The sequence below is a fragment of the Rhipicephalus microplus genome, chromosome X (assembly GCF_043290135.1).
Source record: "Rhipicephalus microplus isolate Deutch F79 chromosome X, USDA_Rmic, whole genome shotgun sequence".
Lineage (NCBI taxonomy): Eukaryota > Metazoa > Arthropoda > Arachnida > Ixodida > Ixodidae > Rhipicephalus > Rhipicephalus microplus.
The window spans coordinates 178,609,827-178,633,954 of record NC_134710.1 but is presented as its reverse complement, the minus strand read 5'-3'; the positions used below and the strand labels follow the sequence as shown (position 1 = coordinate 178,633,954).

The 24,128-nt window shown below is 45.7% G+C and overlaps 1 protein-coding gene across 1 annotated transcript in view; it reads left to right on the top strand.

The window, feature by feature from the left end:
• LOC119177230 (uncharacterized) overlaps window positions 1-11,051 on the top strand; it is a 116,750-nt gene extending 105,699 nt beyond the window's left edge. The window contains exons 9-11 of the mRNA XM_037428654.2: window positions 3,922-4,257; window positions 5,452-5,719; window positions 10,268-11,051. Of these exons, the coding sequence (XP_037284551.2) occupies window positions 3,922-4,257; window positions 5,452-5,719; window positions 10,268-10,542 (879 nt within the window). The 3' untranslated portion in view covers window positions 10,543-11,051. The remainder of the gene's footprint in view (window positions 1-3,921; window positions 4,258-5,451; window positions 5,720-10,267) is intronic.
• Window positions 11,052-24,128: the final 13,077 nt, after the last annotated feature.

The following is a 24,128-nucleotide window of genomic DNA, read 5'->3' as shown; positions in this document are numbered from 1 at the left end:
ACAAATAAATAAATAGCATAGTCCACATGGTACGTTGATTAGGTGCGTTAAATGCACGTACATGCAGGGACCTTGTTCACATGGGTTCAAAGCAAACTATTGAGATGTAAATACATTCTTTTTCATTATTCATTGTACTGTACTGACAGCACGTGAGAGCGAACGTTAGCCAAGCTAAAAATGAAGCATATGAAACTGAGATGACTTCCATGGCATGATCATCATTTTTGTGTGTGTCATTTATCTTCGTGGTCTATTCAAGACACGTGATACCAAATTTCGTATATGTGGAGCTAGCGAAACGACCACGAGCACCCTATGAGCATAGCATGTAGTCATGTTTTACATGACACACATGCCAATATTATCATGTTTGGACGTGTGGTTTACTTTCGTCGTCTATTCACGTGCCCCGCCGCGGTGGTCTAGTGGCTAAGGTACTCGGCTGCTGACCCGTAGGTCGCGTGTTCGAATCCCGGCTGCGGCGGCTGCATTTCCGATGGAGGCGGAAATGTTGTAGGCCCGTGGGCTCAGATTTGGGTGCACGTTAACGAACCCCAGGTGGTCTGAATTTCCGGAGCCCTCCACTACGGCGTCTCTCATAATCATATGGTGGTTTTGGGACGTTAAACCGCACATATCTATCTATCTATTCACGTCACGTGACACGAAATTTGGTTCACGTGAAGCTAGCGAAACGACCACGAGCACGGTATAAGTTTAGCATGCAGTCATGCCTTACAGGACACGCATGTCATGATTATTATGTTTGGACGTGTCATTTACCTTCCTCGTCCAATCACGTCCCGTAATGTCGAATTTGGTATATGTCAAGCTAGCGAAATAGCTGCGAGCGCATCATGAACTTGGTATATTTTCATGTTCTCACATTACACACATATCATGATTATCATGTTCAGACCAGTCACATACCTTCGTTATTCATTGACATCACGTAACACCAAATTTGGTATATGTAGAACTAGCGAAACGGCCGCAAGCGCATCTGAGCTTGGCATGTAGTCATGCTCTTATATGACACGAATCTCATGATAATCATGTTTGCACCAGTCATATACCTTCGTCATCCATTCACGTCCTGTAATATCAAATTTCATATATGTGAGGCTAGCGAAACGGCCGCGATCGCATCATAAGCGTGGCGTGTAGTCATGTTCTTACATGACAAACTTGTCATGATTATTGTGTTTGCACCAGTCATATACCTTCGTCATCCATTGATGTCATGTAACGCCAAATTTGGTATATGTGAAGCTAGCGTAACGGCCGCGAGCGCACTATGAGCGTAGCATGTAGTCACGTTTTACATGACACGCATGTCATGATTATCATGTTTGGGCGTGTGATAGATAGATAGATAGATAGATAGATAGATAGATAGATAGATAGATAGATAGATAGATAGATAGATAGATAGATAGATAGATAGATAGATAGATAGATAGATAGATAGATAGATAGATAGATTTGCCTTCGTCGTCCATTCACGTCACATAATACCAAATTTGCTTTATGTGAAGCTAGCGGAACAGTCGTGAGTGCATCATGTGCGTCACGTGTAGTCATGATTTACATGACATACATGTCATGATTTCCACGTTAGGGTCTGTCGCTTATGTTTGCCATGCAGTCATGTCATGCCATACCAGTTTTGCAATATCTCATGTGAACAAAACCACCATTGGAGCAGCAAGTCTAAGAAATGTAAATCATGACATTCACGACATACATGTCATGCTTTTTGTTATGACTTGCCACCTATGCTCGTCATACAGTCATGTCATGCCACACCAAACTTGGTATCCATACGATTATTGAAATGACCAGGAGAGCTAATAGTCGTAGGCGGCTTAATAGATAGATAGATAGATAGATAGATAGATAGATAGATAGATAGATAGATAGATAGATAGATAGATAGATAGATAGATAGATAGATAGATAGATAGATAGATAGATAGATAGATAGATAGATAGATAGATAGATAGATAGATAGATAGATAGATAGATAGATAGATAGATAGATAGATAGATAGATAGATAGATAGATAGATAGATAGATAGATAGATAGATAGATAGATAGATAGATAGATAGATAGATAGATAGATAGATAGATAGATAGATAGATAGATAGATAGATAGATAGATAGATAGATAGATATGCTCAAAGTCGCCGAAGCTCGCTAAGAAATGCTTTGCATTTGAAAAAAGATTATTGACCGTGCAGAAAAAATATGAAACATCATTCAGTGTCTACTTATGTTGGTGAAGGACAGTGTCTTCTTGAGTGAGCTGGTGTGAGAATGTAGTCTATAAACTACGGAATTTATACTGAGGTCCCGTCTCGATTGAGCCTCAAAACGCTCTCGCGAGATAGTAACGCCAGAGCGCACCCCTCATCACCGGTCGTGCGATACAGTGGTACTCCCAGTTCCGATACCATGTGATGTAACCGAACCCTAGCCACGGAAAAACAAGCCACGGGGTGACCTTACCGATACCTATGCCATACGGTACACGTGGCACTAGACATTATCAGCGGAGCTTTTAAGCCTGTGGTCTGTCCATGATCGGCGACTGCTCAAAACTCGGCGCAGCTGTGCGATTTGGATAAGTATCATAGTCATGTATCGTATGGTATATAGCAATGGGAGAAAATGCAGAACAGGAGTGATCTGAGGGTGAGGACGATTAGAAGGGGGGGGAGAGAGGGTACGGCAACGTATAGCCACGTACAGTATAGTATGGCAAGGGGGCGAAGGGAAATGAGGGTAAGGTGGATAAGTGAAGGGGAAAAGGCAAAGAATAGCATAGCACGTATAGCATAGCATAGCACATATTAGAATAGCATAGCACGTATTACAAGGGGGCTGGAAATAGAAGTGTGGGTGAGTAGAGTGGTGTAAGGGTGACGAGGAGGAAAAAAAGAAGAGAAAGGGTGAAGCACAGCATAGCCTTGTATAGTATAGTATAACAAGGGAGTGGAACAGAAATTTGAGGGTATCAGGAGTGATGTGAGAATGATGAGGGAAGGAAGGGAAGTGCGTAAAGCACATTATAACCTTGTATAGTATATCATACGGATGAGCTCGTAAAGGTAAGTGATGAATTCATTGATTGATATGTAAGGTTTAACGTCCCAAAACCACCATATGGTTATGAGAGACCCCGTAGTGGAGGGCTCCGGAAATTTAGACCGCCTGGGGTTCTCTAACAGGCACCCATACCTAAGCACGCAGGCCTACAGCATTTTGGCCTCCATCGAAAATGCAACCGCCACAGCCGGGATTCGATCCCACGAGCTGCGAGTCAGCAGCCGAGTACCTTAGCCACTAGACCACCACGGTGGGGCAAGAGATGATGAAGAGTAGTGGTGTGAGGAAGACGAAAAGAAGGAGGGGAGATCATTGGCTCAGTCCTCAGTCCTCGTATCACTAGTGCGCATCAGGATTAGTTTTTCTTTAATATTTCTCGTACACATAAGCAGAACTATATTTCTGAAGGTGGCTCCCAAAAGAATCCAGCAAAATAACTGATACTAAAACGTGGTGGTTAATTCGCTGAGCAAGATGTCATCACAATAAAACAAAAACATCACCAACATTATTTGAAGAAAACTATTCAGTAGGAAGCAAGCGAATAATTATGTTAACTGTACTAGTATGCACACATTTGATATTGATTAAGCAGAGAACAGAAAAGATACAAACACACACACTCGCACACACACACACACCTGTATTCTGAGTGCTGCTTCTTCTTTATCTTGACTCGTAAACTATGCAGTCACTGTACGCTTTATATACGCCCCTTATTTCATCTGTCTAGGGTCTCGACGACTTTCCATCGCACTGCCTTTTCTCGCACTGTAACGCGTGCTGAACTTGCTGCTCGCAGGGCCCCCCGAAGCTGAAGCTTATCCTAGACCCAAGGCACCTACAAGACGCCAACACGCTGCGCTCAACGGGTATCAGCATCGTCGAGCACAACGCCATCAGTCCGGAGGTGTGTCTCGATCTGGTAAAAGACCTGAACTCACCGTGCGGCAAGGGCGCCGCCATGTTCGCCAAGCGCAAGAAGAAGTCTGAAGACTGGGTGGTGGACGTGGAGCGCGTCAAAGCCCAGCTGGGAGATCGCTGGCCGGAGCCGCACCAGCCGGTGGCTCCCATCCGTGCTCCCATCAAGACGCCAGTAGACCGTTTCAAAGAGTCGCTTGTCAACCCCCGGCTGAGGGTGAGTGTATTGGTCCCGTGGTCCACACGATGAATGCAGTTATGCACACTTTACACCTCACCAAGCTTACACGGTATCTCTGGTGGCCTCTAACAAACCTCGGAAAAGGCAGGTGCGTGCTAGACAAATGCAAGTGACACGCTGCTAACAACCCTCATTCATAAGCAACACACTCTTTTTTGGTGAATTTTGCTGTAGTTGACAACTCACAGCTTATAAATGACATTTTAACCGTCGACATTAATCAACCATAACATTCAATCGAGGATGTCTTGATGAATCACCCACGTCCAGAAAAACTCCGACGACATATATAAGATTCGTTTGCTCTTACAGTTCTCGCAAAACCTGATAGAGTTTCTCCAAACAGCTAAGGACTCTAAATTGATGCTCTAAGTTATCTCCCCAAAGTGATCGCTGGCGAGCATATTTATTTATTTATATTTTTAATCTATCTAGATCAGTGTTCACTTAACTCTATTACGACAAAAAGACGACAAAAATTCCGCTGCGCACAAGCGCAATTTACGTGGCGCATCTTTCAGGAGAAGCACCTGGTGCTTTTCCTCTTTAGGTCCGCAATCTCACAGTGAATGTCCCAGCAGTAAAATGTATTTGGTGTCTCTGCGAAGACAACAAAAAATATTTTGAAGATCACAAGCGTTAATGACACAAGGTCAGTTTTAGGTGGGATTAGTGAACTAATTTCAAAATACTTTCTTAAGAAAATGAAATGCATAACATATTTTGGAAATTCAGTCAATTCATTCAATTCGGTCATTAATTACTTAATGACACGCATTGCAGTTTATTAATTGTCACACAGAATTCATAAGAAAGATTCAACTTGAACTAATATTACAGGATGCATAATTTTCTACATCTTCTTTCCCGAACTCTAAAAAAACGCCATAGGGTGTCCAGTTACTCTAGAGCATTCAGCACACATTACGGTATTCCTTTTTATTGTTTTTAGGTAAGCTATAGTTGAAAGGCAGCGCATATTTACCTGCAATGTATTTTTGACTTTCAAAACTTTTTTTACTACCACGATGTGTTAGAGGTATGAAAGTATTAAGGCACTAAACAATACATGGTTCAATAGTTAGGATGGATCTATGATCATTTATGAAGATTATTTTGAAAACAGTCGGGAAAAACAGGAATGCGTCATTGTTATCTATTTGTCCGCAGCTTGTCAAGAGTCCCTGGGAGGCGGCCCTCGAGTCTCCCATTGGCAGCTGCGAAAAAGCTTTCGCCATGGTGCGCCCCGAAGAGGTCGTCGAAAGCGTGATCCGTGCCGCTGAATCGAAGGGCGTCCCCGAACCGGTCGCCTACCAAAACGGGCTGTCTGGCGCCTACGAGCCAGCCACCTACGAGCCGCGCCCGTTCCCCACCCCTTACAATCCAAAAGACCCATGCTTGGCCAGGGCTCCTCGGGGCTGGCGGGGCACCGCCACGCGTGAGTTATTCGTTACATCAGTTGATCACGTTCGGCCAGGCTGGACGCCGACAGTTGGGCAGATCTTTTTCTATATATATATACACTGTCTTGGCCTCTGAATCCCACAAAAATACTTCTGGAGAAACTGTTCATTTTCTTTTATAACATAAAGCATTTAGGCGTTCGGCTGATATCCTCGGTCGATCATCGATTAGGATACTTGCGTTTTCGTAAGACACCGCGTGACCAGTGCCACGCCTGTCGCTGACCCCGTGCGACAGCGTTCCGTGATGTTCAATTCCAAGATAGCGTGCCTCGAACGCAAACGAGAATTTGGCCCCATGTGGACGCCAATACCTCCTGTGCTTCTCGGGCACAGATCTGAAAAAAACGGGATGCAGACGAGGAGGGTCAAATTGCATTTGTATGCGCCCTTTTTTGTCGTGTTGTAAACCAAGAATGAACCAACAACTCGCCCGAGCTTATTCCGCCAGTGCTCTCAAGTGAAACCTCCCGAATTCCTTTCTCAAAAACTTCGATGAAGCTTGAGCTTCGCCTATAAGAGCAGAACGTGATATCGTAACCAGGCCCTGTGCGCGTCGCCTTCTCAATTTATAGCCAGGTTTCAGTTCTGGGTACATGCATCAACCGTGCCGTTGAGAAACAAACGACTGCGCGTGCAGCATTAGCCTCTTCAAGCTATCCCAGAATGAACTCTGAAGTACAATTGTTCAGATCCGGCGACACCATAATTGTTCATTTTGCGAATCAGAGAAGGGTCCACTACGCGTCCGTAAGGCAACACGTGAACGTAGTTTTGAGTGCTTTGTAACGACACTTTGAAGCAACCACTCGTTGCGCAAATACACGTACTGACTCTTGGCACCATTCTATGCTTCTTCCAGGAAATACTACGTGTGTTGAGGAGATTCATATTTTTTTTTTCGAATCAGCCAGTCTGGTATACCGAGTTAATGAAGTGTGCTGCCTAAATACCCTTGTAGACACACTGTTGTATGGAATTTGTTTTGTAATGTATATACGTAAACCGCATTTGCAATAAATACCTTGGAAGAAGAAAAAAAATAATCGGCGTGGCTCTGTGGTAGAACATCTGTTTGCCACGCAGACGGCCTCGGTTCAGGTCTCACTTGAACAAATGTTTAATTTTTTTTTGCATTTTTAAAATTTTTTTGGTCATCGCCAAGAGGATTTTTGCTCACAACCACTGACGCCGACACCGTAAGTTCTGCGAAACGAGATCTTTAGTTCTATCGTGAGAAAAAAAAAAGGATTGACCGAGGACTCGGTGCTATACTATAGGGTATATGGCTGCAAGGATTCCTCTCTCCAGCAGCGAACAATATATAGACCTATGGGAGCATGTTTTATGTTTATGAGAGTGCAATAGTAGCTGTCAAGTATGTTTTGTTAATGGGAAAGTGATCTGGGTCTCCACACACCTTGAATGTACCTCGTACCGAGGCGATAAAGTATATATTGAGCGCCAGATGGGCACGATGTCTCATGGTCTGCTAACGTAACGATGCATCTTAATTCCTATGTCGTGCCGCGCAAAACAGTCGTGTCTTGGGTTACTTGTTTCGTGAGCTGTCAGAAATGGGCCTTCTCAGAATGCCAAAATTTGCCGCCTGTAAATATTGGTATCTCGTTTACTCACTCATTTATACTATCTTTACTTTCGTCATGTATTCCAGATTATTTTAATCACTTTCTATTTATATATGCGGAGCAGCACGTTGGCAGTCCTACGAATGCTACCAAAGAGACCAACCAGCCAATGTTCATTTTTTAACTGCAATAACAGCAAGCAAGTTCTTCAGCGAGAACTCAGTAGATTCTCTAATGGATGTATGAAACATTTTATGCTGTTCCTACACTCGCTGACCGTCCGCTGCGGTGGTGTAGCGGTTACGGCGCTCGGCTGCTCACCCAAAGGTCCTGGGTTCGATACAAGCCGTGGCGTTCGCACTTGGTGGAGGCGCAATGGTAGAGTCCCGTGTACTGTGCACGATGGCAGTGCACGTTAAAAGATCACCGTATGGTCGAAATTTTCGGAGCCTTCCACTGTGACCTCCCTCATAATCATATCGTGGTTTCGGTACGTAAAACCCCGGACTATATTATTACTATTTCTTACAATTTGCAGCGCAAAGTCGGCGACAGAAATGACTGCAGGTTGGTCCGTTCCTTACGCAAGTAGAAGCAGTTAAGTGATCAGAGACGTGTTAGGGCAACAAAACGACTGCTTTCACCTAGCTATTCCAAGCACTCTAAATGAAACACTTCAGGTAATTAATCTACAAATAGATTCAAACAATAAGCTAACAACATACCAAATACACAAAATGAATTAACACTAAACAAAGAATGGATTAAATATAACAGTGAAAACGAAAAAGTTCAGTTTTATAAACAGGTGAAAGCTTATATGTGAGATGACTGGTAGCGTTGCGTGCACAGCGATCAGATGCGAGAAGTACCGAAGCGTCCTGGCAGAACTGCGATGTCGGTGGATCCTAGTGGCAACGCCGATACTTCCAGGAGCTAGTGCTTGAAGATGATCTCAGGCAGGTTGAGCTAACCCGAAATTGAAGTCCCTATGCCTACGTTGCAGACGTGTCTCAACCAAGCAAACGGTTAAGTTAAGATGGTCAGCTGATACAAAGCACACACTAAAACTTTTAGACAGGATAGTCATTAATCTACTTTTACACCACACAAGCCAATAGATTGATTAGTATGGTGATATGCTGTGCTTAACTCCCCCTCTTGTCTCCTCATTCTCTTTCAGGGGAAAAGGACCGTCGGCGTGCGTCCAATCTTGCGCATTGAATTGTCACAAAATCCGACCTGAAAATATTGACAATGCCCCTTTTTAATTGGGGTTCTCCAATAATAGAAAGGGACCACCCGTTTAAGGTGACCGAGTAGGTGGCTTATACACGTGCAGCTTCTTCCGTTCTCAGCCAAGAGTTCCCGGTTCTCAGCCAAGCGTTTGCTTGCCGTCCATACCAGGACCTTTCAACAAAAGCTGTTGTCACCATGGTTCAGAACAAAGAACTTGCCTTGGCAGCAACATTCAAAGAATAAAATTTCCTTCTACTGCTCTTCGCGGTTCTATAAGAACAAGTTTTTTTTTTTTCATACCAAATCCAGCACTCATGTCAACGAGGGGAGCGCGGCGCATGTTTATCGGCATCACGAGGGGTAAAACAAACTGGCATTCCTTGACATTTTTAGAGTATGAGCACAAAACGTGAATAGCACCCGAATTCCCTTCCGACATATTGCCCTTTCTTTGATGCTGTGTTGCTCCCTTCTCTGCATTTATCACTGATCTGCCGGTAAAATATTGTTAATGTGTTATATCTACACGAGCGTATACCTTATTCCTTCAATAGCTTCGATATTGCCTGGATTCGCAAAAACACGAGGCCAAGAAGGAAGACAGGCGATACTATATCGAAAACTATCCACTGATATATCAGAGCAAGAAGTATTGTCACCATACGCTACATTTTTTTTTCGGCGTCATGCTCTTTAGCTCAAAAGTTTTCCCTCGTCACGCATTTTTCTTTATTGTCCTTTTTCGCATCCAATATGAACGAAGACCAACTTGCACTGCTGTCAGTTCAATCGCGGTCCTATAATTGTTAGCCTCAGCAGGAAATTATATTAACCTTAAAGAGCACGTTTTGCAGAAATTGCGGCGTCGAGGTCGGGGTCGGCGTCTTTGGTTGTGAGCAAAAAATCATCTTCTCTCTGACCAAAATCGTGAAATCTGCAAATAAAATGAAAAGTACAATTTTTGGATCCGAGGGAGGATGGTACCTCCCCCCCCCCCCCCATCGTCTGCGTAGCAAGCAGGTGCTCTACCACAGAGCCACAATATTTGCTGAAATTGCCTCGGAAAAAAACACTATAGCCTACGAATATCACGTAAGGGAAGGAGGCTCGTATATTGCGTGGCACATCATACATTGCGTGGAAGAATCGTAGAATCGCGTAGGGCGTCAAAAGATGTGAGTTGGGAAACAAGTTGGTGGTTTAAAGGTCGAACCAATACAGAGCGCTCAGACATTTTAACCATCATTACCAGCAGAACCATATACAATGTGAACAGCTGTGTAGGATCGCGTGGTGACGCGTAGTGGGCCCTTGGTTGATTCGCAAAAGAAATAATTGTGGCGCAGTGGGCATTAAACAACAGTGCTTACAAGAGATATTCAATGACACTTTGCAACAGCCAATATTACACATACAGTCCTTCATTTCCTTACGGCACGTTTAAGGCACGCACCAAGAACCGAAGCAGGTTACTCGTTCAAAAGACAATGCGCACGAGGCCCGGTTACGCTATCGCGATCTACTCTTGAAGAGGAAGCTCAGGCATCCTCCAATTCTTTACATTTCAACGATTCGCAGTTAACCAAGCAGCTGCAGTGCGCAGCATGTTACATTCGATCATTGTGCTCGGCATGTACAGTGATGGGCTGCAGAAAACTCATCGCGCGTAGCTCAATCGCTGCGTTTCATGCGCAGAGCCTGCTCCCGATCACAGCGGCGGCTCCTGGTCCAGCGCCGGCGGCAGTGCTGCCCCGTCCGAGAGCGTGAGTCCTTGTCCGCCGCTACAGACTGGCGGAGCCGTCCAGCCCAGCTCTCTGAGCCCACTTCCCACGTTCGGATCACCGGCTCCGAGCAGCATCAATCTGTCCCAGTTCCAGAACTTCAACAGCCTGCCGAGGTCGTGGTCACCGCGCTGCTCCCGCCAAGCCACGTTTCGGCCAGTGAAGGCCCCCACCTTCTACACCCGCTAACACCGTGGTCGTAGTCGGAGGGGCCAGTGTCGAAGTTAGGCTGTCATTTGCCGGCTCAGCAGGAACGCCACCCACTCATGCCCTTGCTTAGTAACCATAAAGGACCGCAGACAGCCGGTAATATCTTAGAAATTACCTCCTTCTTTGAGGGGCGGCGTAAGAGCGTACGTCGCCGCGCTGCCAAAGTTGTGGGATGTTTATCGCCTCTTGTAACGCCTTTCTTTTCTTGCCTTGCTTCTGCACCATTACACACGAATTTACTTACGTACGTGTGTACAAGACTTATTTTAGGGTCCCGATAACTCAACTATTAATTGCATCATTGAAAAAAAAACAGTACGTTCTTTTTGTCACTACACTTTCTGTTGTCAACCACGCTTTTGATTTTCCGCGCATGGCTTTAAATTTCGACCTCTGCAATGCAATAAGCACACAAATTTTCGTACTACCCGGACTATTCATAATTTGTAATATTCTCAATGTCATACATACTTCTTTCGTGCCTCGGCTTACCTGTTCTTGTTGCATCGGCAGAAGACACGTCGACTTCAAATGAAACTATTTCTGACATATGCTAGTCTCCAAGCCTTGGGAGAAACAGGAATGCTTTCATGAGTGATAATACAGTGTGTGTGCGTGTGTGTGAGTGCAGAGAAGACACAAAAACAAGAAGCCAAAAAAGCTTCATAGAGAGACTAAGAAGAAAGGCCCCGCCTAAATATATATATACACAACAAGTAGAAATGAACTACACACAACATTTTCTAGACCCATACCAACAAAAACTCCAAGTGCAGGGATGTACGAGAACAGTAATCATGAAGAAAAAAGGTTTTACAGAGCGAAAGATGAGGAATACTACTTTAATGAAGATAATTCTATCAATCAATGTGGCATCGCCGCCAGATGAAGTTGGAATGAATTGGCGAGACAAAGTAGCTACTGTGTTGTGGCTTAACTTCAGAAAAGCGGCATTGACCATATAAACATTCTAAATTGGTCAGACGACGCTAACAATTGTAACGCATTGCAGAGAAACTCCACGTTGTGGAGTGATGTCTTCCCGAGCAGGACTTGCACTTCTCTTTTGAAATGTCCTCATGACAACCAATATATCAATAACTGTACTCGCCTAAAGTAACCTATATAGTTGAAGACGCGAGGCAGCAGTCGTAAGTAGTCACGCAGTAGTGCATGACTACGTGAAATGGAGTGCGAGAAGCACGGGTCAATGTACAAGTAATCTCAAATCCGTCAACACCTATAGCACGACTCGATTTTACCTTGGATTAATTCAAATTCAGCTGTGCGGAACGCTTTACACATCAGAGAAACGTCCACATATTCATGTAATTAACGACGACATGTTTGGGTGCTCTTATGAGCCACCAAACACGAATCTTGCCCAAATGCCCGACGGCTGGGCTTCGACCACTCGCGAATCGTTCCTGCGTGGATACGGTAACGAACTCGCTGCTGCACGGCGAGGATCGAAGAGCGGTGCGAAGAGTTCCTCCCGAACTTGTATAATTACAGCGCATTTCTCAGAGTGCGTGACACAACTGGAACACATGCGCTGGCACACAGCGGCCAAAGGATGGTAGGTGCAACAATTTCTCGTCATCAAACACGCCTCATGACAATACACGTGTCAATCGCGCGTAGCATTGCAAAGGCATATGAATAGTTAATCAAATTTCATGTGTATTTAGCCTCGTCAGCCAAAGTGACAGGCATGTGTGCGCTATGAGCAACCATGCACACTATACAAAAACAAAGCAACGATAACGTAACTTAACAATCACCTTTCATGTAGGCAATGACTGCGCCGTCCTAGTGATATGTAGAATATTTCACTGCTATCGCTAAAACAAACATTGCCACACGCACAAAGATTTTCACAAGATAGCGAGTGTCTTTTCTTCGGCTACGAGAATTTCCTGCGGTGGCGAAAATGGCGACGGGGTAAGGCGTCAAGCGAAGGGTTTAAGAACCCCAAACTGCTATCAATCATGTGGTATGACCTACTCCATTTGTCTGCGCTCAACTGCTTCACTTATTAAGATGAGCGCGAGTTTTTGATAACGCTGAACGAGAATACGAAAAGTTAGCGAAAATATAATATATTTGCGACTCCATACGTGTATGGCGTGCGTGGGCTGCACATTTAGCAGCGCTTCGGAGAGCAACCACTTTCCGCTGTAAATACTCACAAAGGAAATGAGAAGATGCAAGCGAAGCACCACGACAATATTGCTCTTCCACAAACGACCCTTCTTGCGTATAGCTCATTTGCTAAGACTGCATCTGCGCTGGAGTATTGGTCGTAGGCAGAGTGCGATATAAAAGCGAAAAGCAGGCTCAAGGACGCCGGCATGCCATAATACTTGGACGAATAACAAGCACACGGCCTGTGTAATGTAACCGCCACGAGAGAAGAAAACTTTTTTTTAACCCCAGTAGATGAGGAAAACCAGCCTATACTCCAGTTTGCACGTGTGCGATCTTCTTGTCGATGTTTGCTTGTTTCTCGACTGACGACGGAATAAAACATTTCTTCTCCCGTCTCTTCCCGGGTGCCTGCATTTCTTTCCTATTTCGTAGCTCATTTCGATGGCCAGGGTGTACGCGCATAGATTCAATACCACAGTACCACTTGTAACAAACAAGTGACCCGTAACCGAAATGCGCAGAAGTTACAAAAACCCAGGCATGTTTTTCCACGTCGTCTTTGCATGTATTGAATCTCATTACCATTACGTCCCACAGACATATAGAATTCTAAAAAAAGCATGAGCACTGGTACCATCTCACTTAATAAAACAACCAAGTCCCAAGATAACCTTGTAAGACCCAATAAAACCACCAAGATAACCTTGTAAGCCTGCTGAAATAAACAAATGCTATACGCCTGGTTTTCTAAATATACGCTGTAGAGCAACTGTGTGCCCCCCCCCCCCCCCCTTTTTTTTTTTAGTTGTTCTCAATCGCAGCTACGATTGCAGCTATTTGCACACACACAAAAAAAAATCCCAGCATATCCACGGAATGAATGATGATAAGTGGGGTGAAGCGTCCGTCAATCCGTCCGTACGTCCATTCGTGCGTCCGTTCGTTCATCCATCCGTGCATCCGTTCGTCCGTGCGTCTGTCCATCTGTACGTGCGCTCATTTGTGCGTCCGTTCGTGCGTCCATCCGTGCGTCTGTCTGTGCGTGCATCTGTGCGTCCATTCGTCCGTCCGTCCATCGGTGTGCCTGTCCGTCCATCTAGTGAACACCTCAAGTACCACCATCTCGCTTCTTTTTATTATATATTCATCATATACAAGTACCGCCATCCAGCGGACAATCCAAGGACTAAACGAGAGTATGTACCATTGTTCTGCTGCCAGCGCTTTGTTAACACCAAGAGCAGGATAACGACGCTGTGCTACGTTTTTCGTAACACGTGGACATGCGGATATGTGCCTTAGGGCGGGTATGTACCACTGGTATGCGGGTATGTGCCACAGGTTACGCACTACGACAACGGGGGACGCAGAAGCCACGCCACAAGGAGCTTCGCCCCTAAATATATGCATCGAAAAAACCCTAGCTCAGGGGCATGTCCAAAAAATGGACAGAGTTTCACAAAGCAAGCCAATCAAATTCGGAGGAAATTTTGTGGCATTTGTTATGACAGGCATTGAATGGGCTGTGAGAAGTGTGTGAGGTGATCAGGTGCGATGTGTAAAATTATCAACTGGCATGAAGTTACACTTTGGAATACAATCCTGTTTTGATGCGTGCGTCGTTTTAGAGGTACCCCGAATGCATTTTCAAGATTGCATTCGGCAAAGAACTGAATGCGTTCGGGTGGTTGGGGGGTCACGCGAACATCTTTACTTTAGGCTGAAATATCGAAAGTCATCTCGGATTGAATGCTGTAAGACAACATGGAGGCCACCCGACTTAGCAGGTGAGGTGGCATCTTTAGAAGAAGTCTTCTCCACGCGTAACAAATATAAAGCGCACGAAAAGAAAAAGATAGAGAAAGAGGAAACGACGCGAGTGTTCCGTCCTCGTGCTTCAAAACGCTACGTAGTTGTCGATTAATTTTAACTATATGAAGAGTCGAATTAAGCAAAAATTTGAAAAAAAAACATACGTACCACTGATTAAGCTTGCAGTATTAATGATATTATCTAGAGTTTAGCATGCCAGAACCCTGATATGATTATGAGGCGCACCTCAATGCGGAAATTTCGATCAGCTGGTGTTCCTTAACGTGCACTGACATTTGGCTTTTCGCCTCAATCGAAACGGTGACCTTCGGGTCGACAGCCGAGCACCGTAGCCACTGTTCGCCGAGGCCGACTCAGAATGCATTATTTGTCGCTATTGTAACCACGGTAAAGCCACGACAAATCGAATTACGTTAATCGCATTTGAGAGAAAGTTCAATTATACAGTAAGGCAAAACTTCGATTAAGACCGTGCTATACGCTAGAACCTTGAGTAAGACCAGTGATGCGGTAATTGGCGTTGGACTGCCAAGCTCCAGAATGTGCCTCTAATTCCCGACCACGGCGGCCGCATATCGATCGTCGAGGAACACAAAAGCACTCGTTGGTCGGATTAACGTACACGGTACAGAACTCCAAGCGGTAAGAAACGATTAGGAGCTCGCCGCTACTGATTGTGCATCATATGATATTATAGGACAGAAGTATAAAACCCCCTAATTCCAAGAAGAACTGCCAAAAACGAGGATCTTCAAAGCACACTGCAATAAAAACGGAAGGAAAGAAGGGTTAACCTAATGACTCGTTTTCTGTGTTAGAAACAACATAAATGAGAACTGACAGACAGCTATGGCAAGGAAAGTATAGGGTATATTATTAGAAGTTATTTTAATGTAAATGTGAAGAAATTAAAGTGGATAAGAGATAACTTGCCGTGGGCAGGAAGCGAGCCTGCAACCTTCGAATAACGCGAATTAATATTGTGTCTAACAAAGAAAACGAGTCTTCAAGTTTACCCTTCTTTCCTTCATTCATAGTGAGCGTCTCGTTCTGGCAGACTTAGTGCCTCCAGGTGATAGGTGAGGAATTATTGGTCAGCTGCCAGCTCGTAATAAAAACACGTCCTACGTAACGCACGCCAATAAAAAATGAGTGTCCCACACTCGTCGCAATGGTAACAGGTGGTGATGAGTCTGACGCTTACACGTTTAATACCCATGCACACCCATCACCCATGCAATGAAGTGAATGGGAAGATAGCCACCATAGTAGCTTAGTTGGTGGAGCATCAAACACGTTATTCGAAGGTCGCAGGTTCGATTCCTGCCCACGACAAGTTATCTTTTCATCCATTTTTGTTTCTTCATATTTGCATTATAATTACCTCTAATAATATGCCATATACTTTCCTTGGCATAATTGTGTGTCAGTTCTCATTAACAATAAAACAGATGTACGACATTTCAGGTGCGTTGGGCGTACTTTGCTGGGTAGATGTGAGTGAGGCCTCGGCATAACTTCGCGGCCGCTTTCATCTTCGTGACGGAGGGAGGTGATAGCGATTATGTCAGCGACTGTAGAAGTGGAAGGGATGAACGCGAGTCCGGGGAAACTGGAAGATGCCGGGTGGACTGCGGCATTTCCTTCCCGGAAAGGTGATGTGAGACACAGGTCGTCGGGTGGCGGCGGCCACTATGGTAGAGTGCAGGCGTCCGCCGGCTCTGGCAAGGTACAGGAAGTGGTGCGACGAGGCTCGAGGTGGGCTGCAGGATTTTCACGGATGTCCGGCTCCCTAGGAATGATAATAAGGTTATAGTCCGTCCGCGAGGCTGGCTGAATGTGACGAAAGCGGGCATTGTTCTTTTAGCTCAGGCTCTATCTATGGTGGCTGGCCTGACAGAGGATCAGATAAAGGAGGATCCGTTATGCCCCAACAAGATGCAGAATATCGTTGTCGTCTCTGTCCCGCGCGAGTTCAATGCGATGAACTATGCGGAGGTCTGCAAGATTTACGCTGGGATGTGGTCGTTTGAGGTGTCTACGTATATCGCGGCCCCGGAGAACACCTGTAAGGGGATTCTTTGCAATATCGACCCGTCGATTGGTCATTAAGTGCTTAAGCGCATGGTTGTTACTGGTTGGAACCCAACGTTCTTGGAGGCAAGCGGATTAAGACCACGTCGACTGTAGTGGTGCTCTTTGACGGCGTGATGGTGCCTAACACGGTGATGTGCGGAACAGCGCTTGTCCACTGCTACCTTTATTGTCGCCAGGTGGACGTTTGCTACGTCTGCGGTGAAGTTGGTAATCGGGCTGACGTCTGCCCTAGCAGTGCAGAGGAGAAAGCAAAGTGTCGTGGGTGTGGAATTCCCATGGTCTCGGGCCCAACGGATGAAGTTTAGCACCATGTGTGCGAGCCAAAGTGTGGGTTGTGCGTGGGCCCAGATCTTACGGGCTGCAAAGCATAAGAATCCAAGGAGCGCTTTGAGGCGCCGTATGTGGTGGGGCGCCGGAGGCGGCGTCGTCGGCAGCACGCAAGAGAGCAAAAGAAGGCGACTTGGGACAACGCTGGTGGGGCTGATGGTGGTAAATCATCAACAGAGACTGCAGCTGCGGGGAAGACTTCCATACTTCGCTCTCACTCTCGGTCCAGTGGATGCTCGCACTCTCGGTCCAAAGAAAGACCAGAATCAGCCGAAGTCTGGGCCTCCTGAGCGAAGACGCCAGTCACCGGTGAGAGGCAGGTCAGAGCATGTTGTATATCCCCGTATGCAAGCTCTTGAGGCCAAGATAAACAGTTGAGGAGGGACTTGACGGAACTCAAGGCGGCTTTTAAGTCGTTCAAGGAGATGGCACAGGGAGATTGTAAAGAAGATGGTCCCCTTTAGGGTAAAGCCAAGCGCAGCGCCCTGGCACCTAATGAGGAGCAATCTAAAAGTGCGGCTGCGGTCGAGGCAGTTGAGTTGGAAGCCGCCTCGTCTTCTGTGACTGGTGGCATCGAGGATAGGTTGGCACGTATATAGAGACAACGTTACATCATCTTATGGATGTTCTGTCTTCTTTGGAGGGTAGAATCACGGTGTTGGAACTTCCAAAGGCTCTTGCTAGAGGAAGGCAAGAGCTGCTAGCCGAATCGCAGTTGAGGGGTCAAGATCCTAGCAGGAAGACCAGCACGGCTGCTGATATGATGGTGTGTGCTCCGTAAACATGACGGAGATGCCGTGGAGATTTGGGATTTGGCTGTGGAACTGTACCAGTTTCAGCAAGCGTAGGGCTGCACTGGTGCAGCTGTTTTGATTGGCAGAACATACGCTGAAGGTCATTCTCTAGCAGGAAACGTTGATGGGGAGGATTTCACCTTTCCCGTGTACCAAACTGTCACCAGCTGTGGAGACACGGGACGGGAAATAGAAATCCTGGTTGCTAAGGGATCGTCTTCCCTCGCACATGATATACCTCAGTACAATCTGGGCAGCCCAGATGGTGGAGATTATTCCGGATCGCAAATGTCGGGCCTGTATTTTTGGTCTGAATCTATATAGTTCTCCCTCAGACAGGCAGCCAACTTTGGGACTTAGCTCTCGGCTGCAATTCGGCAAGCTCGGGGTAAGGCATTGGTTTTTGCAGGAGACTTTAACGCTTCCAAAATAGAATGGGGACACGCCCACAGGACACGTCTGCAAGACAAGCCCATGGGACACGCACGCAGGGCCCGGCAAGGACGGGGAGTGGGGCAACTTGCAGGAGGATTTACGCAGTGATCACTACATTCTGGAGACGCTTATCGGGATACGGGCACCGCCAACTTTCAAGCGCAGATATGTGGACTGGGATTTCTTCAGGCGCATTAGTTGGCAGTATGCCACGGATGACGATGATTTTACAGGGCTACTGCCTCGACTGCAACGGGTAGTAGAAAGGACTACGAAGGAGATTAAAACGCAACTGGAACTTCCAAAAATGGATTCAAGATTGGCACATTTGCTGCAAGCTAAAAATTGCCTCCTTAGTCGGTGGCGTACGCAGAGGTTTCATAGGAGACTTAGGGCGAGTATATCCTTACTCAATAAAGAAATTGAGACTCACGCCAAAGAGCTTGGCCGACAAGAATGGATGGAGAAGTGTAATGAGACGAATAGCCGAATGAGCAGGGGTAGCAGGTAGGGGCTGCTCAAGAGCCTCTTTAATGACAAGACGTTGAAGGGGGTGGCTTGTCTAGCGACGGACAGGATCATTAGGAAGCAGTAGCATATGGGAATGACGGAGGCGTAGATGGCCTAAGACCTTACCACCCAGTGCCTGCCTCTTAGGAAGAAAAATGTGACTGAGGGTCAGGTGTTGAGCGATTATGGGGTGCTACAGGCCAGAGCTTGATGCTCCTTTTACAATGTTATAAATTAGGCATGTTCTGTTTAACCTTAATGGTAGATCCGCTGCAGGTCTGGACGGAATCACAAATATTAATATAGGTTCCTACGCACCCTTGACGATAAGGCGATTGAGATTCTTACGAAAGAGATTAATGACGTGTGGGCCACTGTGCAGGTGGCGATTGAGCAGCGTACTGCCACGGTGGTCCTCATTCCTAAGCCAAGTAAACCTCAGCATGTAGACAACCTGCGTCCAATTTCACTCACGTCGTGTCTGGGCAAGGTTGCAGAACATGTGATTCATAATCGAGTCATGGAGTACGTAGAGCAACATGAACTCTTCAGACACAATCTCGTCGGGTTCCGGCGAGCGCTGCCCACACAGAATGCTCTTCTCCCCATTCATCAGGCCGTTCTGGATAATCATACGCGTGATGTCAAGCGGATATTGGAGTTTGGTCTTGGTAAGGCATTTGATACGGTTGTTGATGAGCATATCCCGAGAGAAATTTCGTGTACGAGTTTGGGACGTAAATTTTATCGGCTCTCGCAATCTTTTCTTGCAGGACGGAGAGCACGCCTTAGGTTCGGCTCATTCTTGAGTGACGAGTTGAGAGAGAGGGCAACACCGCAAGTGTCGGTCTTTCCCCCTTTGCTTTTCAATATTGCTCTGCACAGGCTGTCAAAACTACTAGAGGGAGTGCCTGGCATTGGGCGTGCTTATCATGGGGACAATATTCCCGTGTGGTGTAAGTGTGGCTCTCTGGCGACGCTTGACGAGTCCCTGAAGGAAGCGCTGGACGTCACGGAGCGTTTTCTTGAGGATATACGGGCCTCACGCCTTCTCTGGAAAAGTCGGAGCTCTTACTCTTTCGGAGAGCGCGTCAGGGAACGCTGAACCTTGAGCCTTTGGATTCCCTTGCGGTGAAGCTGCGGTCTCGAGAGGGAACGGTACGTAGTTCCGAGAGTGGATTCTATGAGCATCCTGAGTCTGTGAATTGACGTGCGAGGCTGTAACGGAGGCACCATTGAGTGACTGCAGGGTCAGGCAAGCAACACCTTGCGCCTGATCTCTCGGATTACTAGTAGGCGTGGTGGTTTGAGAAAGGATCTACTCCTACGGGTTTTCGGTGAGTTTTTTATTAGTCATGTTAATTGTGCGGTCCCCTATATACAATGAACGGGGACAGAGAAGAATATTGATACTGCTTGATGATAAAAAAGAATACATTCTGAAAAATTTTGAAACCCAAAATATGGTACTCGGTATTTTTTCTTGATTTCTCAAAGGCCGTCAATCTCATTAGTCATGAAATTCTCCTACAAAAGTTGGATTATTATGGTATAAGAGGCATTGCACACAAGTTGATCACTTCATACTTACAACACCCCACTCAATTCGTCGTAATTCAAGGCAACATTGTGCAACGAAATTCATTCAAACTGGCGTCCTGCAGGAAATCATCTTGGGACCATTTCGCTTTATACTTTAGGTTAATGAGAATTTATGGATCAGCCCATTACATTATATACGTTGACGATACGAGTTTTTGAGGGCGAAGCTCCCTAAGCCGTGGGTCGTGCATCTGCAATGTATGTATGTAGTAGTAGTAGTAGTAGTAGTAGTAGTAGTAGTAGTAGTAGTAGTAGTAGTAGTAGTAGTAGTAGTAGTAGTAGTAGATATCCACCTCCACTGCCGGACTAGAGGTGCGTAACGCGCGCACTGTTTTCAATTGAAGAGGAAACCCGCGCACGTTAGTCATAAATAAAAAGATAGTTGTTTTTGATGAAATAACTCACAGAGACGAGTATTGGTGACTAATTCTCCAATAAAATTTTCCTTGAATTTGATGCTTACTAAAAAAACTAGTATCAGGACACACTTTGAGCACCATCTGACAAGAAAGGGTTGCCACGTTAAACTCGCTGGGCGTAACCTCCTTTGTTTTAGCAAGTTTTAGCGAGTGTTGGGCCGCAGTGCCATTAACTAGCGGCGGTGAAAGGTGGGAACTAGCCACGAAGCGCAGGCTGGAAGAGAGTTCGTGCGTGCCTCTCCTCTAGTCCGGCCATGCCACCTCTCGTTTAGTCCTTGGAATGTCCGCTGGATGGCGGTACTTCTATTTGCTGAATATAAGATGAAAAGATGCGAGATGGCTGTACTTGGAATGTTCACTAGATGGACGGATGGTAGGTTGGACAGACAGGCAGGCAGATGCACGGATGGACGAACGGACGTATGCATGTACGGACAGACGCACAGATGGACAGACGCACAAACGGACGCACGGATAGATGTATGGATAGATGGACGCATGTACGGTCGCACAGACGGACGGACGGAAGCAAGAGCGAACGGATGGACGGACGCTTCGCCCCACTCATCGCCGTACAATTCGTGGATATGCTGTAATTTGTTTTCAAGCAGATGTAGCAGCGATCTAGGTAGTCGAGCGAATAACACACTGTCTAAAATTAACTGATGGGCCCAAGAAAACTCCATTACACTAAATATAAACAAAACAAAAGCCGTTTTATTTCACCCCCACAACACACAAGTTGAGTTTCCCATCACTTCGTTAAATAACGCGAAAATTGAAGTTGTCAAAAGTTTTAAATCATTAGGCTTCATTTTTCACAAAACATGACATGGGATGATCATGTGAACCATATTATTACTAAACTATCTCGAATAATTAGCGATATGCACCGCCATCGCTACTACTTTCCTGTTCCTGTAAACATGCTCATCTATGACTCGTTGTTTTCTTCTTTATTGAATTATGCCTTTCTTGTATGGTCCACAACAACAACTGCAAACGTTAGTAAACTTAATCATTTTGCAAAAGAATGCTTTGCGTCTCGCCTCTAAATCATTACATCGCTGCCACAGAGCAGAAATATTTAAAAAACACTCATCATTCAGGTTGCATCAATATATGATTACAAGTTAAGTCGTTTATATAAGTTCGGTTTACTGAAAAATAATGATATGAGTGCTATAATGGCTAGGTTAGAGAAAAGATTTCCTGCTTATAATGCACATCAACCTCAAGTGTGGTGCAAATAAATGTGTAGAACAAAATACGGAAATCAAATGTCAAAGTTTCAACTGCCTACACTTTTAAACCACCCAATTAGGAAACATAACATGACATATCTAGCATGTCACTAAAACAATAACGATTAGTGTTTGTATAATGGTGTGGCCGGGCGACTGCCTTTTTATGCCTGTATTGTAATCGTTCATTGTCTCTTTTTCAATGCACATTGAGAAATACTTTTACTTTGATTGTCCTTAGCCGCACGTCTTCTGTGCCACCCTCTGTACAGGGGATCGGGCTATTCAAGCTGTTTTCACAGCATTTACCTCCCCTCCTCGTAGCATGTTTTTATTGCGGAATAAAATTTCAATTTCAATTTCAATACCCTTATGAGGGTCAGGTTCAAGAGGATTCTGGGAATTCCACAGACTACTGAGCGGCTTATGGAGCTTGATTTGCACAACACTGTTGATCAGCTGATTGAAGCGCACTTTGCGGCACATGTGACACGTCTGTGCAGCACCAAGGCTGATTTGGGGATCTTGGATGAGGCTGGCATTGCTGCTCCTAAGGTAGCGGTTTCTGAAGGAGTTCAGCTCACACGTGACGAGCGGGAGGATATCACGGTGGATCCTACTCCTCGCAACGTTCATCCGGAGCGCCATGCAGGCCACCATGTGGCTCGAGCTTGGGCTATTTTTTGAAAAGTAGGTAGTAATACTAAAGCGGTGCCTTTTGTGGACACTGCGCCATACAGCACACGGCGAGCCTTTGGTATGTCAGTCGTGGACGGTAAAAAGCAGCTCGTGTCCCAGGCCTCAGACTGCAAAGATCAGGGGACAGTTGTGGAGGGGGTGGTCATAGCGTTAGCTCTTCAGGCAGCAGAGGTGCCTTGTGTGATTTACTCGGATTCAAGTTCAGCCGTTCGGGCCTTCTCTGGAGGTTTGATTTCGCAGCAGGTGGCCACGTTCATTCTAAGTGGTCGCCCACAGACGAGATGGGTTGGTGGTCACATCTCTTGGTTTCCAGCTCGAGTTGAGGGCATTGATGGGGTTAATCCTAATGCCAGCGCTCACACCCTTGCACGTTAATGCACGAACAGTGTGGGGGATGGCGAAGCGTCCGGGGGGGGGGGGACATTGATTTCAGAAAGAATCCTTTTACAATGTTCTATAAGAATACGTCCAGCTACAAGCTTGGTCGGAGACGTTTTCCCCTTCCTAATGCTACGCTCAACAGAGCCCAGGGAATCACTTTTCTTCGACTCCTACAGACAAGTACATGTCTCTGCCCACGAACGTCTCGTAGGATATAGTCGGACTTTCATGAAGAGTATCTTTCCTCGTTGCGATCTCGAGAGTTGCTCGCTCAACCACATGCTCTGGCAGTGCACAGCGAATGTGGGCGCTGATTTATGTGACGAAGACTCGTGGTGGCGGAGCTTACACAGCCAGGACTTGGGTCTACAGCTACTGGCTGTCCGGAGCGCCCGGTCCGTCGCGGAGGATCTTCACCTTCCCGTGCCGACCTGGGTGCAGCCACCGATTGGTTGGGAGGTCTTAGGACTTCGTTCCAGTAGTCCCTCTGGTGTTTAAACAAACTTATTTGTATGTGTGTATCCGTACATATACACTGCAGCTGTTGGCAAATTTTGCGCATGAGTGGTGCGTGCAACTGTTACGACGTTAACAAGTGTTTTTCTCAAGTTTTACCCACATATTGTGGGCTTACTGGAGATCGTTGTACATAATACATGTTTTGTCGGCATTACATCTCTCATTTTATGAAGTTTATTATATATGTAGTTATTCATTGCCGTTTTACAGTTACAAAACATCGTTGTTTCATGTACTATAGTTTTAATTTTGCGATATTCAACAATTCTTGGGCACCGACCCCCTTAATCAAAAAGTTGCGTCTTGTAGCCAGTATACGGAATCCTTGCTATCACGCAACACGATATTGAAAAAGTAGGAATGGAATTACGCGAAGTAGACCTAGTGCATATCGTTCCCAGTATACTGTAGAAACCAATAATATGTTTTCAATAATGAAAATTAGTAATTAGTCCTTATTACAATCATAACTCCGAAAGCACTCATCAAAGCATAAGGATAATAATGAGGCAGATGTGGGCCTGCTGAAATGATATCTGTTTGTGCTTAACGTG